Raw genomic sequence first — 18,449 nt, forward strand, 5'->3', positions numbered from 1 at the left:
AGTTCTTATTTTTTAAAGTAAGCAAATGAATTCCATCATATATATATATATATATATATATCCTTAAAATCTTTCGTCCATCTTTTGCTTTATCCAATCACACTATTCAATGAATTGCATCAGACAGTGCACTATGAGATGCTAGAAAGTTTTTCTATCTAAGCATGGATGGATGAATCCATATATATATATATATATATATATATATATATACCATGTCAATTATATGTACCTCTCTTCGTATTTTATTGAATGTTTAATAACAAGTGTTTAATGAAAAGAAAAAATAATTTTGAGAGTACTTGAAGCTAAGTCGAAACTGATAGAAGCCAAAATTGATGGCATAAAGCCCCTATGATGCTGTCTCTTTCAAGGCCCACCGTATCTGCTCCGAGACGGCCACCGTTTAACGGCCCTTGACGCACTGAAAACTTCTGCTGTAGATAATCTCAATTGCCAACTGGTGCAACGTACCTTTTAAACTTCCAAGATCGTGATGCTTTCCTTCCTCCAATCAACGACCCTTTACTACTATCAACTTCCTTTCAAATTTGCAGAACATCTCTCTCTCTCTCTCTCTCTCTCTCTCTCTCTCTCTCTCAAGTTTTTCTCTAGTTAGATTTTTACAGAAGTTCAAGCTAAGTAAAAAGCAAGTTCATGACGAATGACCCACTAACCAAACTGCAGTAAATGAATTTAACCTCTTTCTCCAGAGTCTGGTATTAACCACCTACCTCTTTTGTAACTTTTTTTTGTCACCGAATCTGCTTTCAATTATCCTGACTACACAGATGCTTGCTTGTCGAAAGCTGGGCCACGGCTCTATAAATTTCCTCACGGAGACAATCTCTGTTTCTGTCTCTGTCTCTCTCTATCTCTCTCTGCTCTCCTGTTGTATAGCAGCACCTGCCGATGATTCCAGCGAAGGATATTGGACTTACGCCAATTCACTGCTGCTGCTTTCAGACTCATAATGAACTGAAGAGATGACCTTCATGACTCTCTTCGTCGTCAAAAATTGAGTCTTACGGTTGTCATTTCACTATATTATGACTCATCCCTCTCATGATTGCCATGCTGGTGGTGTTATGTAAGATCACATCAGTTTGTGATTTTCCTGGAAAATACTGTCGTAGTTTTTGTGTTCTTGGTGTTTGTATTAGTCTTTGTTTCCAGTTCACACAAGAGCTTTTGTGCGTTTGTCTTCTCTGAGTTTGAGGGGAGCCATGTTCCCTGTTTTACTATTTGTGATTGCGTTCTTAAACCCTGGAGCTTTTGGAGATGGATCCGGTCGAAACGTTTCATCGAGGCCAGCGGTGGTGAATGTTGGAGCAATTTTCACATTTGATTCTGCGATAGGCCGCGTCGCCAAGATCGCCATTGATGCTGCAGTAGCTGATATCAATGCCGATTCCAGCGTTCTTCGTGGGATTAAGCTGAATGTTACTCTTTCGGATTCCAACTCCAGTGGTTTTCTTGGCATTGTTGAAGGTAAGCTGTCACTTCTCCATTGACGTTCATTATGACTTCCTCCAAACACCTCAAACTTCTCATTCAGATGAATCAGATCTCTGTGAACTGCTCTTGCTTAGTTTAACAGCCATGAAATGAGGAATTTAAGATCGTGTATGTATGTTTGTATAATGTGTGTGCATATATGTATCTTTGTGTATACACGCACCCTTTGGTACATCTCAACATGAAATATTAAGTGAAAAGAAACTAACTAAAAAAATGCCTTTGATTCGAAGCATAAAGACCGTTGATATAATACTCTGAATAGGAAGCAAAGAAGAAATAGCGTAAAAGAAAAACTTGAAAAAGGTGTACAGCACATGTACCTCTAAATCTTTTTCAAAAAATGCTCGTGCACAATAGCATTAGCTCCAGAAGAAGCACTGTTTGATGGAAGCGGCTCATGGATTCGTTCCAGAAGCATGAAGCGAGAGAACAATAGCATTACCTCTGAGTTTCTAGACGCTTCTGCCTTTGGTAACTTCCTTTCAAAACGAGAAAGCTTCTCTAGTCTAGATATCTGCAAAGTCCATTTTATTTCTTTTACTTATTTCAACTCATAATAATGAAGTCAACCTTTCCGACTTCTTCTTTTTTTTTTTTTCTCTTCCATATTCTTTGCTTTCTGTGCTTGGTCTAATATTTGTTCAACTTCAAACTGCTCGTTGATGCAGCTCTACAGTTCATGGAGAAGGATACTGTTGCCATAATTGGGCCACAGTCCTCTACGATTGCTCATGTGATGTCACACGTTGCCAATGAACTCCAAGTTCCAACCCTCTCTTTTGCTGCCACAGATCCATCTCTTGCTTCACTGCAGTACCCATTTTTCGTTAGGACAACCCAAAGTGATTTGTATCAAATGTCCGCAATCGCTGCTGTCGTTGATTATTACCACTGGAAAGAGGTGGTTGCACTTTATATTGATGATGATTATGGTAGGAATGGTATCTCTGCTTTAGGAGACAAATTTCAGGAGAGAACATGCAAGATTTCTTTCAAAGCTGCATTGCCTCCTGGAATGACTAGCAGTGATATCACTGATGTGCTGGTTAAATTGGCATTAATGGAATCAAGAGTCATTGTTGTCCATGTCAGTGACCCTGTTGCAGGTCTTATGATCTTCTCTGTTGCAAAGCATCTTGACATGGTTGCCGATGGATATGTGTGGATAGCTACTGATTGGCTTTCCTCTTATCTCGACACTTACCCTGCCAATTCTGAGACAACAATTTCACTCCAGGGAGTTCTCATGACACGACAGCATGTACCTGATTCAGATCAGAAGAAAGCTTTTACATCCAGGTGGACCAATTTGGTTAAGAAAGAGGGAATGGATACCTCAATGTTGGGGTTGAATACTTATGGTTTATATGCATATGATACTGTCTGGCTAATAGCATATGCAGCCAATGCTTTTCTTGATGGAGGAGGTACTATTTCCTTCTCCAGTGATCCAAAATTGAATGGTATGCAGGGAAGCAAGATGAACCTTCAAACGTTAAGCTTATTCAACGGAGGAAAGCAGTTGCTGAAAAGAGTCCTAGAAGCAAACTTTACTGCCTTAACTGGCAAGATTCAGTTTGATTCGGATAGGTACTTGGTTCGTCCTGCGTATGATATAATTAATGTTGTTGGAACTGCACGCAGAGTGATTGGTTATTGGTCTAATTATTCTGAATTATCAGTGGAGGCACCAGAAAGCCTCTACTCTAGGCCTCCAAATGCTTCAAATCAGCAGCTTCATAATGTTATCTGGCCTGGAGGAGCAGCAGCAATTCCTCGTGGATGGGTTTTTGCAAATAATGGAAGGCAGTTGAGAATAGGTATCCCCAACAGATTTAGTTATAAGGAATTTGTCTCAGTAGTTAATGGAACTGATACAGTGAAGGGCTTCTGCATAGATGTATTTGTTGCTGCAGTGAACAATTTACCATATGCTCTTACTTATAAATTCATACCATTTGGGAATGGTAAAGCAAATCCAAGCTACCGTGAGCTTGTACGGATGGTTCAAACAGGGGTGAGTGCATCATTAGGACGCCATTTCTCTTGAGGTGAACACAATTTTCTGCATCATTTTGACGTTTACTCTCTCTCCTTTTTTGGCAGTTCTTTGATGCAGCAGTTGGGGACATTGCAATTGTTACCGACAGAACAAGGGCTATAGACTTTACACAGCCTTATGCTGAGTCTGGGCTTGTTGTTGTAGCTCCAACCAAAAGGACGAAATCAGGTGCCTGGGCATTCCTGAGGCCCTTTACTTTAAAGATGTGGGGTGGAACTGTAGCGTTTTTGCTTGTGATGGGAATGGTTATATGGATTCTGGAACACAAGGTGAATAGAGATTTCCGTGGCACGCCAAAAAAACAAGTAGCCACAGTTCTCTGGTAGGTTCTTCAAGTTCACACTCAAGGAACCTTTGTCTTGTCATTTTAACTTGCGTTGGTCTAAGCAGGTGCTCCCTTGGTTATTTCGACAGTTGTTCTTGCAGCATCATTGTCACGCTCAAAAGTGACCTTATAATTGATGCAGTTCTTCTTGCACTCATTATCACTTTTCTGAGTGACTTGACTCCACTAGACTCCTTAAACGTCACAGCAGATGCTGTTCGTTAAAAAACAAATAACATTTTAAATTGTTTCTGATATGTCAACAGAATACTGTTAGAGAAACTGTTGAAGGAGTCGAAATTCCATCTTTCCCATACATTAGATAATAACCTTTCCTTATCCTTCATTCAGCAGTGCGTCAATTTTTGTCCATCTGATACATACAAAAACTTTACTTTCATATTTATCCTTAATCTGAGAAGAAATTTGTCGTTCAATATTTGCTATTATTGTCCTCAGCTTGAATATTGGTGTAATTATATATATATATATATATATATATATATATATATATATATATATATATATATATATATATATACTTGTTTTTTTTTTCACTTTTCCCTGCATTTCCTCCCTCTGAAACTTATGATAATTGCAAAATTTCGCCTATACAACTTCAATATGATTAGCAAAGTAAAGTTTATTTTATTTAGAAAAGATCACCAAATTGATCTGGCACTTCTGCAGTGCATTGCCTTATACTTTATCCATATTCTGCTTGAATCTATTATTTACTCACCAGATATGAATGGGTCTTCTGCAAAATATCTGTTTTACTTCAAGTGGAAAATTTGTGCAATTTTTGGGGCTAAAATTCCTTTCGGAGGCTAGTCCTTTTCCAAATTATTAGATCCAGCAATAACACAGTTCATCAAACTGGGATTATCCATCTTGACTCAATGGGTTCAATTAGCTTTTTCTGCTTAATCTCTTTCAGTTAACCCGAAGCTTCTTATTTGGGTTTTTGTTTTTGGTTTTTGCAGGTTTAGCTTCTCAACAATGTTTTTTGCTCACAGTAAGCACGAGTGGTTGTCGCCATTTCTTTGATCTGTATGTCAAAATCATCTAAAATAACCTGCTTTCTTGTTAACCATGCAGGAGAGGAAGTTGTTAGTGTCCTTGGACGTCTTGTGCTCATAATGTGGCTGTTTGTGGTCCTCATAGTTAACTCAAGTTACACCGCGAGCTTGACTTCAATACTTACAGTACAACAGCTCTCTTCACCAATCACAGGAATTGATAGTTTGATATCAAGTGGTGAGCCGATTGGATTCCAAGTAGGATCCTTTGCCGAGAAATATCTGATAGACCTAGGTGTACGAAAGTCTAGGCTGATTGAACTTGGCTCTCCAGAGGCCTATGCAGCAGCCTTAGAGAAAGGTCCAGCAAATGGAGGTGTTGCTGCTGTGGTCGATGAACGTCCATATATCGATCTTTTTCTCTCGAAATACTGCAAGTTTTCCGTTCGAGGGAATGAGTTTACCAAGAGCGGCTGGGGCCTTGTAAGTACTTGAATAAGTTTGCTTAATTCTGATGGCTTTCAATTTCTATGTAGTTGGCATTTGATCTTACCGTTTATCTCGTATCAGGTATTTCCCCGCGATTCTCCTTTAACAGTTGACTTCTCCACTGCCATCCTTACTTTGGCAGAAAGTGGTGAGCTACAAAGGATCCATGACAAATGGCTGAAAAACTCAGGTTGCAGTTCACAGAGCACAGACATCAGCTCAGATCAGCTTGACCTGAACTGCTTCTGGGGGCTCTTTCTGATATGTGCAATGGCATCAGTTCTTGCACTCTCTCTATACTTCATTAGGATATTCATCCAGCAAAAGCACCAACCAGATGTCTCTGCAGATGTCGAAGGTGGCTCCAGGTCATGTATATGGAGGTGTCTTTTGTTTCTTGATAAGAAGGAACAAAGCAAGTTGGATAAAATGCCAACAGAGCGAACTCTCAGCAGCAGCAGTGTGGTTGGCCCAGCATGAATCGTTGGTTTTATAAATTTGAAAAAGTTTACTAAGAAAATTGCAGAAAGTTGCAATATTAGATAGTTCAATGCTCTGAGAATCTGGTAAAGCACAAGAAGATCTATTCCGGTGCATCAACAAAGGCCTTTACAGAAATCACAGTCTGAAATCCTACCATCTATTACACCCAAGTACAGGTACTAGGCAGTCAAGTGAAACTAGATCCATTTCCCCATCTCATGGTTTAACATCTATGTTCAATGGTGTTGTAAGTCATTTCTCCGTTTGACATTACAAGGTTTTATAAAGATAGCAGTAGATAGAATTTTAATTTAACTAAGCTTTTGAAGAACAGATGCTCTACCTAATTCCACTTGAAGTTTCCAAGGCTTGTATCACAGTATGGGACAAACTTTTTCCCTTCTTATCATATTGCCCTGTTCTAGTTATCTATTGCTATATTTTGCTCGCCTGGCGAAGAGCTCTTGTTGGCAGTCTAACGAATCCAGATTTGTTCATGAAAAGCTTAATCATAGACACATTTATTTGTATATTGATTTTTGTCTTTGGCGTGAGGAAAAGCGACCTTGCTATTCCCAAGTGATGATATGCTGAGTCAAGTTTTGTCCTTAGCCACCTTCTCCAACCAAAATCCATGTTTTGTCCTCAACCACCTTCTCCAACCAATCCACACTCTCAGCTCAGCCCACAATTACGCCAACTCGTGATATATTATTACCAAACCTTCTCCCTCTCTCTCTCTCTCTCTCTCTAATATATATATATATATATATATATATATATATATGAGAGAGAGAGATGGACGTCACCTAAACTATTTTAATGTCGTCTTGGGTTCTGGACAGATCCGGCCCGCCCAAATTGCATCTAAAAACCCAATCTCTAAAACCCCTCACCCTTCTCCCTCAAGCCTCTACCGCTGCCCTTGGCACACACTCTCTCTATCTACTGTGTTTTTCTACTACTTCTTCTTCCTCCTCTTCTCCCAACCCAGAGATGATCGCCTCAGTCAGACACCTCCTTCCCATCCCAAACCTTAACCCTACTCCCAGCCATCACCGCAGGCCCTCCGCCATCGTTATCTGCAGCTCGAGGGTTGAGGCGTCGACCCGCAAAGCGGAGCCTCTTCCCGTCTTCTCCACCGTCCGATCCTTCGCTCCGGCCACCGTCGCTAACCTCGGCCCCGGCTTCGATTTCCTTGGCTGCGCTGTCTCCGGTATCGGCGACCACGTGACTGTAGTCGTCGATCCCTCCGTCAAGCCCGGCCGTGTTGCCATTACTGCCGTCCATGGCGCCCCCAAGCTGACCCTCGATCCGATGAATAACTGCGCCGGTATCGCCGCCATCGCCGTCCTCCGCGCTCTCGGCGTCCGGTCCGTCGGCGTGTCGCTCACTCTGGAGAAGGGGCTTCCCCTTGGGAGCGGCCTCGGCTCGAGTGCGGCCAGCGCCGCCGCTGCTGCCTCCGCCGTGAACGCGCTGTTTGGCGACCTCCTCTCCGGCAACGATCTTGTCCTCGCGGGGCTAGAATCGGAGGCGAAGGTGAGCGGCCGCCACGCGGACAACATCGCTCCTTCTATCCTTGGGGGGTTCGTGCTCGTCCGCAGCTGCGATCCGCTTGAGCTTATCCGCCTGCCGTTTCCCGCCGGCCGCGAGCTCCTGTTCGTCCTCGTCTCGCCTGAGTTCGAAGCGCCGACCAAGAAAATGAGGGCTGTCCTGCCGGAGGAAATCGCGTTCAAGGACCACATCTGGAACTCTCGGCACGCGGCAGCTGTGGTTGCTGCCTTGGCTGCTGGGGACGTCGCCGCTCTCGGAGCAGCGATGTCGGCCGATCGGATCGTCGAACCGCGTCGGAGCCCGTTAATCCCCGGCATGGTGGCGGTGAAGGAAGCGGCGGTGGCTGCCGGGGCATTCGGTTGTACGATAAGCGGCGCCGGGCCGACGGCTGTAGCTGTGACTGACGACCAGGCGAAGGGTCAGGCGATCGGCGAAGCGATGGCAGAGGCGTTCTTGAAGGTGGGGGGATTGAGGTCGAAGGTGAGCGTGCAGAGGCTGGACCATGAGGGCGCGAGGGTGGTGAGTTCCATTCCCCACTGAGACTCTCAAGCGAGTTTCGTGTGCGCTTCTCCAAACCGTTTGTTTTTCTCCAAAAACAAGAATTTGGGAACTTTAATTTCGGTGAGCTCCGAGAAGAATATCTCGATATCTGTGGGAAACGCGTGAAAGCGTTTGTTGTAATCCTCATAAATGAGAATTTGGAAGTTCCCGTTTGGATTAGATTGTGGGGTACTGCCTCGCGATTTTAGGAGTTCATGTTTGAAAGGACATTTACTTGTTTACTGAAACACCCTTTGGTAAAAAAAACTTTGATCTCGCCACAACCCTCCAATCTTGACGCCTCATAGTTTGGTAAAAAAAAAATCATGTTAACTTCCTTTGATAAGATCTAAGGGCAAAGAATCACGACTCCCAGTACCACATTGATGGTGAAGGGAATCAAATAGTCCATCTTCTATGAAATATACGCAGGAGTATATGTGAATGTCCTATGCGGGTTGAATTTTGTTTTTGTTCCAGAAAACAAATGCATTAGTTCATATTGAATATTGTTTGAAGACCACTAGAACGGGTTTGCTTTCTTTGTGTTTTAGACTTAGAGCCACTCGAGATGGGATTGCGATCTAAACCTAGCCTATGATATCCTATCTTCGGTTCACTTTCTCAAGAAAAAACAAGATTTAGTATGAAAATTGAGTAGATGACCTGTTGGAGATTGCCCACCAGCTATGTTAGCGACTTGGGGCTTAAATGGATTGGATTACATGCAACAAAAGAAAAACCAAGAACCATCTCACCTTTAGAGATCCAAACAAACGACTTAAATCATGTTTGGATTGCAGGTATGGAGTTCAAATACTATTTTTTACTCTTGGAAAAGTGTGTACTTTATGGATAAACCCATATGAGATTATCTTAGAAGGTTCAGAGTTTATGCTCTCGATTTGAGCAATAAAAGGAAAAACTCTCTTATGAGCAGCCACGCCTAAGTTCAGCTAAATTTAGCTGGATTATTGTTGAAGAGGTTATTCAAATATCCCAATCTAAAAGTGGTCTTATTGTGATGAAAAAGATAGCCAAAGTTGAAGGCACTTTATTCTGTTTGGTAGACACGTTTTCCCATGTTTTTTTTTTTTTTTTTTTTCCCAAACATCTTGAGTGCCATGGGAAAGCTTAGACAACAAAATGCAAGGTTGGCACTTGATATGAGGTCTTCAATTTGATATCCTTTACATTTTCCACTTACCACTTTTTCCTATTCTGGCACTTGGCAACACGAACACTAAAACAGTATTTTATGAATCTATGTCAAAAATTATGCCCGATTCATAGAACACTAGAACACAATATTCCACGAATTATTAATCCCCATCTTTGGAATAGCTTCATGGGACATTGTATTAGTGTTTTTGTTACCAAGGGCCGCTAAATATTTGACAAACTTGTATGAGTCATAAAAAGATGTATTAAATGCCCTTTATTCATGTTGGGCGTACTTGTATCAGCTGAGTTGCTCGTTGCTGGACTCCTAAGTCAAGATGATAAGCTTGAATGCATTTCTCCAGTTGAATAAAATTGAGCAATGATACCAGCCCTTTATTCATCTAGTGTAAAAATTAGTAATGCAATTTGGAACTCTCTTACATAGTGTAAATTGCATATTGAAGTCACCAATAGCTAAGGCTAAGGCCTTTAGGTGGTATTTGCTCGGGGTAGAGCTCATATCTGGGATGATCTCCAATCACCAATGATTTTAAATCTGCATATCTGAATCCTGACTTCCCCTTCCAACCCCAGATCCAGGGGCTGGTGCTGGTGGGGGCCATGGCCCCCCTTGATTTTGGGGAAAAAATTTTACATGTTATGACTTCCAAAAGGTCTCATAAGAAAAAAATTCTTAGCTCTGCCCCTACTCATATTCACACTTTTTTTTTACATATAAAACGGATATGAGATCCACTGTTTGTTTAAACCATGGATTTCAAATCAGCCTCGGCTATGAGATCAGAGGCCGTCAAGCACCATGTGGTTAGAAAGAAGAGCTCGAGGTTGAACGAAGCATAGTTAAATACTCAAGGTGAATTTTGTAGCATAAAATTAAAGGCATATGCTATTTGAGGTAGGCACTATAAGAAAATAGTGTGAGTGTTATATGAATCTGACAAATCTTTTAAGTTAGATTCATCAAGAAACACATGTTTTATTTAGTGCTTTATAAATATGTCTTAAAGATTGAAGCAAATTCATGAAACACTCAGAAAGTATTCATGCTATCAAACGACCTCCAAGACAGAGTTTAGTGGACATTGAAAAATGGTGCAATTTCAACCGTTAATACAACATGAAGCAAATATGGGTTAAATCGAGCATAAAAAGTTCCTTCTGCTTCTTCGAGGAATAAAAATATCAAGTAAAAAAGTTTGTCTAAAGGAGGAAATCAAACAACCCTTGAAGTGGAAATGGACATGGCCTTGCCAATTCATTAGTCCCATTTACTTATCCTATCCTACCAGTCTATACTCTACTTCTAATTCGCAGTTTGCTAATCCAAAGAAGTAGCTTGATTTAGAAGGAAGAGGCAACATTAAACTTAAGTTTTTCTTTTTCAAACTCGGAAGAAAAACTCAATAAATTTTACTGTTGCAATTAGCGGTAAAACCTCACACATTCTCATTTGGAGAAGGTACGTCCATATTCGACTTGCAAAAGAATATGGTGCCGGGGTGGTGCAGGGGAGAATTGAACAGTCTGCCTAACTAGAAGCCACAAAATTTCCCACTGTTCAATTAATTTTGAGTTTGGGACTAATAAATCAGATGGAACTAATATAATTGGGTTAAGATTACAGAGGGAATGGATGGTTTGCTTCAGATTTTTCCAATAGGTATGCTATTGAAGGTACGTCAATAGGTTTGCTTGAAAAAGTGATCCGGAAATTTGCAGTCAGCGAGAGGGTTCCTTTCAATATCGGCAATACTAGTAGAAAATTTTGTTGGGTACAAAATGGAATACGACGCATATAGAGTGTCCTTGTGAAATCAGAGCACAACTAACTAAGCTGCTTGTCCCTGCAAAAGGCAGGAAGCGGAAATCGAGAGAGAGAGAGAGAGAGAGATCTTGATTAGTTTTACCGCCAGAATAATTCCAGTTAGAGAAAGTGGTTCGTAGTGCTGCTCAGGATCATCCGGTCTGTCTTTACCGAAGAGCGCCATGGATGGAAGGCGAAGGAGAAGAAGGACGCTGCCTTATTGGGGTTTCCTCATCGTGGTTTCTTTCTTTCTTTTATTCTGCAAAGAAAATCGCTCCTCCCCATTACCATTTTCGAACATATTTTCTCTTACCTCTCATTATGGAACTGCATTTTCTTGTTGAAGTGAGTTTCTTGGCAATCTCTGCCACGAATTCTGAGTCTTCGAACTGATTAGATTTCTTCGCAACCTTCTTATTCGCGTTTTTATGGCTGTTTTATTGCGTTCCTCTTGATGGTCAATTCTTGGTTTCATGTTTCCTGATTTTGCCCTTCCACGGTTCCTCTTGGGTACCAGTTTGCCTCTGGATCTCGTAATTGGTGTTTTCTAACTGGAACGCAGGTGCCCATCTTGATGCACATTGCAAATGCTGAGATTGGAAATTCGAGCTTACATTGGTCAGCCGACAGTGGGATGCTGTAAGATCCTTTGTTGTTTCTTCTTTCCTTGGTAATTGATAGTGTAGTATTTCATCTTTCTTGAAGCAGATTTTGAAACATGTTCCGTAGGCTACTGTTTATGTGTTTAGGAAACTTGACTTCAGTTTTATGTTTGTGGCCCTTTGTAATCTATCATGTCGTCGTGAATTGTCAACGTTTCTGGCCGTCTGGGAACGAACCCTTTCATGAACTGAATATGATTAAACCTACAAAGGTAGGACACGAACTGTGCTAATCGAGGGTACACAATTGGTGGTTGGGCCCGTGCAAACAAGAGAGTGTGCGACCATACGTTTTGTGGTTCAGACTTCGGAGTCAACACAGGCATTTGATTGGGATGCCATCTCTTTCGTTATCTAGTTTCCCTGCTAAAAGCTAGAATTTAGGACCAAGGATTAATGTTACCATGATCATGGCAGGAAAATAGAGAAGAAAAAAAGTTACTGATTGTTTCCTTTTCTTTCTGAGTACCGGAATCACACGTGAGAAAATGGAAGGGCACCTTAATGTGTAAGATTAACCTTTGAAGAACCAATGCCTCCCATTATTTGAAACTTGTGAGGAGTTGAGGTCAAATCTTTGCCTGCTTGTCCAGCACTGCATGAATGGGGTGCAACGAGGATTAGTGAATGTATAATTGTTTCCCCTTAAGTTCTTTTTATCAGGGTAGTGAAGGCATCATAAAACTAAGTCAAAGGGGCAAGAAAGTGTCATTACAGAAGTTGGAAGATATTATAGAGATGGAGAAATTAGTGGAGAGAGCACCGTATCTTCCATTTCAAAACTCTCCTGTCAAATCCTAAACCTGTTGTAGTGACATTTGCATCATTTTTTCAGTTTGCTCAATATTAATGATACAAATCTGGTTTTCCAAGTGAATGTCAAGCAGTGATCTCATTGAGCAACTGGCCGATCTTTCTGTCCAAGTAATCGCAACTTGCCGATCTTTCTGTCCAAGTAATCGCAACTTGCCAACACCAGGCAATATACTCTAGTATTTGCTTCACGTCTTGGATGCCACTGGGCTGGTAGTGTTGATTCCAGTAATGCCTAGGGGAAAGGAGATTAGAAACGTATACGTTCTCATTTTCTGGAGAGATAGGAAACTGGTTAATAGTCATTAAATTTCTTCCTCAACCTCGGAGATTGTTTGTTCCAGGACAGACTGTATGGTACATCATTTACAGCTACTCTTTAAAAACACCTATATTGTAGGCACAAATCATTCCTTGTATCATAAGGTTGACATGCTTTGTTGATAATTTGAACCTTAATTACAAACTATTTTACGAAAGGTCCTTTTCTTAAAAGTTTCAAGTAAATTGGGAACTCATTACAAAATTAGAAAGCTCTGGTAGATAAATGCTTCTTTCTGTTTTATGGATTAAAATAAACTAGATTTGATATGGAGTTATTAGGTATAAAGCTGAACACTTATTAACAACTTGAATATAACTAAGCTATGGAACTTTTTTCCAGAAAACATTGTTCTGTTGCTTGACAATTGGCATTATAAGATGCGATTTACATGGGATTACCATGCTCCTTCCCTTGAACAAAAGCAGGAAGCTTTGATACCTGCTTGAGAATGAAATCCTAGAGTGAGACTTTAGGGAAAAAAAAAAGAAAAAAGAAAAACTAAAAATAAAAGTGCTATATTGGTGGTTAAAATTTGTAGTAACACCTAAATGATGCCTTTGAAAATAATCAGCCTCTTATGGTTCTGAAAAAAGGAGGCTTAAATGCATAATAAATTGCTGAAATTGATAACTAAAAATATAGTCAGCATGAAATTAACAAGGTGGAATGAGTTGTGTATTGCAATACATAGGCTATAAACTTTGTCAGTCATATAGCTTAAACCGAAGAACTCATTGGAAAAGTTTATGATAAAGTTGTAAACATTACCAATAAACTCCTGCCTGGGCACCTAAAAGCTATACCACACTCACACAGCAGTGGATCATGGATCAGCAATTTCTATGAGTTTAAACTTGAAACTTGATGATATAGTCAAAATGGGAATAATTTTGATGTGCTCTATATCTGAGGTACTTCACTTTGCTAATATCACTTCCTACATGCACACATTTTAATGCTACGGTCCCAAGTTTGCACTAGGGAGATATTGAAACATCAAAAATCAAGAGTATTTTTGTTTTTTGCATGAAAAAACAGAAAGAAACTTGAACAACAGCTGAGGGTCGAAAAGGTAACATCTAGAAATCTCTCCTCTATATTGGGTTTGAAAAATGGCTAGTAGTAGGTCAAAGTTGGATGATTAAAGAGGAAGAGGAGTTTGGCATTATCAAATAACCTCCTGACATTGTTTGCTTTCGCATTATCAAAATAACCTCTTGACATCGTTTGCTTCCTACCTCCGGAAGACCTGTTCATATGAATTTATGTGTTGCAAATGAGAGGTACAAGAATTGCACAGTGTAAGTGTTTTTAATAATAACGAATGTATGAAGATCTTAAGTCTACACCCTACTTTAAGAGTTTGTTTTAATCCCTTTGCTGGCTACAGGTCTATGGCCATGTACAAAGATCTTAAGTCTAGGTAGTGCATAAGTTGGTTTTGTATACCTTTCTTGTGGGTCTCGTGTTTTGCAATTTGCACTTTGCTTTTGTGTTCTGTGACATCTAAACACTTTAGTATTCCTGTCCCTGATTGAAGCTTTTGTATTTTACTGTCAGGGTTAATCATGCTAAGGAGTATTTAGCAAATGCCTGTCCATGGTGTGATGGAAAGGTTTGACCTCTGACCTGCCTTATTTTTATACCAATCCTTGCCCATATGAAATGTCATCTTGTTTTGCCTTTGGATCTGCATAAACTGACCTTGTTTTTCCCTCTATACAACATGGTAACTTTCATTTTGTAGAAATTCCTAAATCAAATTTGCTTCTGGAATTTTAGATATGTGGCGATGCTTCTTTTCCCATGCAGACAGTTTTGCATTTCCAAATTCATAAGAGTAGGAAAAAGTTTTGACCAGGTAAATTGTCATGAATTCAACAGGGGTACAACTTAAAAGCACGCAAACCATTAGAACAAGAGATGTATAACCCAGAGGTATGCATAACTTTCAGTTTTGATCCCTAATTGGTTAAGAATTCAATCTTGTTTATCCTTGTGTAGGATTTGGAGTTATCTGCTTTATACACAGATGCCTCTGGTTCATTCCATGTTACTTCATTTAAAGCGAAGGATTTGTCTGATTCATGGGTCTGGAGAACTTCTGACAGCACCAAGGATACCAAACCATATGAAGATGAGGTTCACATCTCTCTCTCTCTCTCTCTCTCTCTCTCTCTCAACATGCAAAGACAGAGCAACAATCACATGCAAAAAATAAAAAAAAATGGAAATGTGAACATTGAGCAGATGGCTGTCTTCTCCTTATGATTTCGCATAAAGCAGAATCTTGATGAACGTATGCCAATTGCCAAATAGGAGGTATCAAGTGGACGATTGAGTCAATACATTGCAATTTTATGGCAACACTGTATAGTTTGTGGAAGAGAGTTGATTGGTTGAAATCCACTTAACACATGAAGAAATTGAATTAAGATCTCTTCATGAACTTCATCAATTTTTTTCCCTTTTAAATGGTGAATGTATGAATTGAGTTATGCTGTTGATTGTATTCTTACGTAGATCAAGGAAGGATCGTTGCAGCATGATCTACATGAGCAAGAGAGTGGTTCAGATATCTGGAATCAAGAAATAGCTGGAAAATTTTCTCACCATTGGCATGCGTCTCAAAGCAATCCGGTGAAACTTAAGAGACGGGTAAGATCCCAAATTTAAATATTAGAGTGACGTACTTCATAAAGGGCCTTAGACTTGCTGAATGTGCAAGTTCCTGATTCTAGATGTCCATTCTATAGAGAGTATTTTAGGGCCTTGTGCTTGTCTCTGTATGTGGTTGAAGGGTTTCTTTTTTTTTTACAAAAACTGAACAAGGGGAATGGTTTAAGTTGTGTAATGTCTAATGAGCCTCCTTGTATTTAAGGTGATCTAGTATCTCTCTTTGCAGCTACTGCGGGAAGAGAGAAAGGCCAAGCGAATTGCTGAGTTACTCCAAAATGATGAAGAGAGTGAGAAGCTCATCCAAGCAGCAGCTGTTGAAAGGTCAAAGCAGCTCAATACAACAGTTCAAGGAAAATATAGTGTATGGCGAAGAGAATATAGCAATCCAAATTCAGATTCACTTTTGAAACTTATGAAGGACCAGGTTATAATGGCAAAAGCTTATGCAAGCATAGCTCGGGCCAAGAAGGAAAACACTCTCTATGATTCATTGATGACATGCATAAAAAAAAATCGGAATGCTCTGGGAGAAGCTCTCTCAGATGCTGAACTACATCCAAGGTACCTCTTCACTCAGCTTCAGTTATCTATTATATGAACATTCAGCCACCAACCTTAGTTCTAACTTTTCATCCAGTGCACTTGAACGAGCAAAAGCAACGGGCCGTGTTTTAGCAGCAGCAAAAGAGAAGTTGTATGATTGTGCAGAGGTTGCAAGGAAGCTACGGGCTATGCTGCAGTGGGAAGAAGAGAACATAGCAGCCCTGAAGAAACAGTCCACTTTTTTGACTCAAGTCTCTGCAAAAACTGTTCCGAAGGGCCTGCATTGCCTTCCTTTACATCTCACGACTGATTATTTTTTGCTCGACTCAAGTGATGAAGAATTAACATCTACAGAAAAACTTGAAGATCCAAGTCTTTATCATTATGCACTATTTTCTGACAATGTTCTTGCTACGTCTGTGGTTGTGAATTCGACGATCTTTAATACCAAAGAACCAGAGAGGCACGTCTTTCATGTGGTGACAGACAAGCTGAACTTTGCAGCTATGAAGATGTGGTTTCTTGTAAATTCACCTCCTGGTGTGACTGTTCATGTTCAGAATGTTGATGACTTCAAATGGCTAAATTCATCCTATTGCCCAGTCCTACGGCAGCTTGAAACTGCTGCAATGAAGGCTTATTACTTTAAGGCCGACCATCCAACAACGATGTCAGCTGCTGATACAAATCTCAAGTATAGGAACCCTAAATACTTGTCAATGCTGAACCATCTTCGTTTTTATCTGCCAGAAGTGTTTCCGAAACTTGATAAGATACTGTTTCTTGATGATGATATAGTTGTCCAGAAGGATCTGATGCCACTCTGGACTGTTGATCTCAAAGGGATGGTTAATGGTGCAGTTGAGACTTGTAAAGAAAGTTTCCACAGGTTTGATAAGTATCTCAATTTCTCAAACCCATTGATATCGAATAATTTTGACCCAAATGCATGTGGATGGGCCTTTGGAATGAACATGTTCGACCTGACAGAATGGAAGAGGCGCAACATTACAGGAATTTATCATTACTGGCAAAACTTGGTAAGTAGTCAGTCTTTTTTTTTCCCTGCTATTATTACTTTGGGTGATTCTTTCTGTTCCCTTAGACCAAGCCAGGAGAGTCTTTGTCTGGTTGCCATTGCTTGAACTGCAAGAATCCACTCTGTCTAGGTATTGTTTGAGCAATCCAGAATTGGCATTCCTGCATGGATTAATTGCATTGTGGACAATATCACCAAGGACTTTGTGTCTTCCTTCTGTCGACATTGGCCGTTAGGAGATGAACGGTACAAATGTGAAGTAATTGTGGTATACTTAGTAATCTGGCTTCTATCCATTCTGAGATGGCTGTCTGGATTTTGTGTACGGAGTAGATTACAATGTCATAATCATGTGCTGAATTGGTTATGCTTACATGATTGATGAGCTTTATCTCACTTTATTTGTTTCTTTGGCATATTCAGAATGAGGAGCGCACATTGTGGAAGCTAGGATCCCTGCCACCTGGGCTGATCACTTTCTATAATCTGACCCAACCACTCGACCGTTCATGGCATGTTCTTGGACTTGGTTATGATCCAGCACTCAACCTGACAGAAATAGAGCATGGTGCTGTTGTTCATTACAATGGCAACCAGAAGCCATGGTTGGATATTGCACATCTAAAGTACAAGTCCTATTGGACCAAGTATGTATCATATGACAACCCTTATCTGAAAGAATGTGGCATACTAGTATAACGGATGATAAGAAATTGAAACTCTACCAAAAAAGTCTTCTGTAGAAATTCCTGGTCTTCCATTTAATTCAAGAGAGAGATCCTGTAAATGATGCGGAATTTTTTTGGGCAATTGAATTGACCTTTTTCCCTTGTTCGTGGTGTTACACCAGGAATGCACATGAGAGTCGCATTGACTGGATGTGCTTTTGCAGCTAAGCTGGTTCGCTATTGTAAAATGATTCAAAACCTCATTCATAGAGAAATATTCAGCCTTGTCTATGCATTTCTTTGGGATTTCAAGCTGTCTGCTCGCACATATGAAGGCTTCGAGCCCATGCTTGGGGCAGTGAGACAGTGAGGTACTTGGTCATGATTCACGAGCTTATTGCTCAGCAGATATGTCTGCATGCCCTAAAACATTTTTGCATTGAACCTGCTATGCCAGTGATTTGCATGATATCGGTTACATCACTGCTGTTACGAGAAACAAAGCAAACAACTCAGGCTATGGTGGCTGTCCTTAGTAAGTCGGGCACTGTTAGCCATGATAGGCAACCTTTTCCAGAGAAACGGAGCCTGATCTAGGCACAGATCGCCAATGGTGAAACTGATCTCATCTAATGGTCATAATCACTCCAGATTCAAGCTTTCCATCCTATCTGTAAATGCTTTGCTACCCGTCGATGTTCTCTCAAAATTTTACATGTATGAGTCTTGCAAAAA

The 18,449-nt window shown here is 40.4% G+C and overlaps 3 protein-coding genes across 3 annotated transcripts; all 3 read left to right on the forward strand.

The window, feature by feature from the left end:
- Positions 1-864: 864 nt before the first annotated feature.
- Positions 865-6,597, forward strand: LOC116248617 (glutamate receptor 3.3-like). Its single transcript, XM_031621514.2, has 6 exons — positions 865-1,491; positions 2,190-3,538; positions 3,628-3,905; positions 4,895-4,926; positions 5,010-5,413; positions 5,501-6,597. Exons 1-6 carry the CDS (start codon positions 1,227-1,229, stop codon positions 5,897-5,899), a joined length of 2,727 nt encoding a protein of 908 aa, XP_031477374.1. The 5' UTR covers positions 865-1,226; the 3' UTR covers positions 5,900-6,597.
- Positions 6,598-6,724: 127 nt separating this feature from the next.
- Positions 6,725-8,176, forward strand: LOC116248619 (homoserine kinase). The gene has a single exon (XM_031621517.2). The coding sequence runs from the start codon at positions 6,725-6,727 to the stop codon at positions 7,994-7,996; it is 1,272 nt and encodes a 423-aa protein (XP_031477377.1). The 3' UTR covers positions 7,997-8,176.
- Positions 8,177-10,899: 2,723 nt separating this feature from the next.
- Positions 10,900-18,009, forward strand: LOC116248618 (probable galacturonosyltransferase 3). Its single transcript, XM_031621515.2, has 9 exons — positions 10,900-11,224; positions 11,548-11,624; positions 14,346-14,400; positions 14,670-14,723; positions 14,790-14,927; positions 15,309-15,443; positions 15,691-16,025; positions 16,102-17,047; positions 17,470-18,009. Exons 1-9 carry the CDS (start codon positions 11,168-11,170, stop codon positions 17,743-17,745), a joined length of 2,073 nt encoding a protein of 690 aa, XP_031477375.1. The 5' UTR covers positions 10,900-11,167; the 3' UTR covers positions 17,746-18,009.
- The last annotated feature ends 440 nt before the right edge of the window (positions 18,010-18,449 follow it).

The sequence above is a fragment of the Nymphaea colorata genome, chromosome 2 (genome assembly GCF_008831285.2).
Source record: "Nymphaea colorata isolate Beijing-Zhang1983 chromosome 2, ASM883128v2, whole genome shotgun sequence".
Lineage (NCBI taxonomy): Eukaryota > Viridiplantae > Streptophyta > Magnoliopsida > Nymphaeales > Nymphaeaceae > Nymphaea > Nymphaea colorata.

Excerpts from the sequence above, each read along its gene's own strand:
- LOC116248617 (XM_031621514.2), top strand. The coding sequence starts at position 1,227 with ATGTTCCCTGTTTTACTATTTGTGATTGCGTTCTTAAACCCTGGAGCT. Across the intron at positions 1,492-2,189 it reads TTTTCTTGGCATTGTTGAAG|CTCTACAGTTCATGGAGAAG; the intron begins GTAAGCTGTCAC and ends TCGTTGATGCAG. Across the intron at positions 3,539-3,627 it reads TACGGATGGTTCAAACAGGG|TTCTTTGATGCAGCAGTTGG; the intron begins GTGAGTGCATCA and ends CTTTTTTGGCAG.
- LOC116248619 (XM_031621517.2), top strand. The coding sequence starts at position 6,725 with ATGTCGTCTTGGGTTCTGGACAGATCCGGCCCGCCCAAATTGCATCTA.
- LOC116248618 (XM_031621515.2), top strand. The coding sequence starts at position 11,168 with ATGGATGGAAGGCGAAGGAGAAGAAGGACGCTGCCTTATTGGGGTTTC. Across the intron at positions 14,928-15,308 it reads CCAAACCATATGAAGATGAG|ATCAAGGAAGGATCGTTGCA; the intron begins GTTCACATCTCT and ends ATTCTTACGTAG. Across the intron at positions 16,026-16,101 it reads GATGCTGAACTACATCCAAG|TGCACTTGAACGAGCAAAAG; the intron begins GTACCTCTTCAC and ends CTTTTCATCCAG.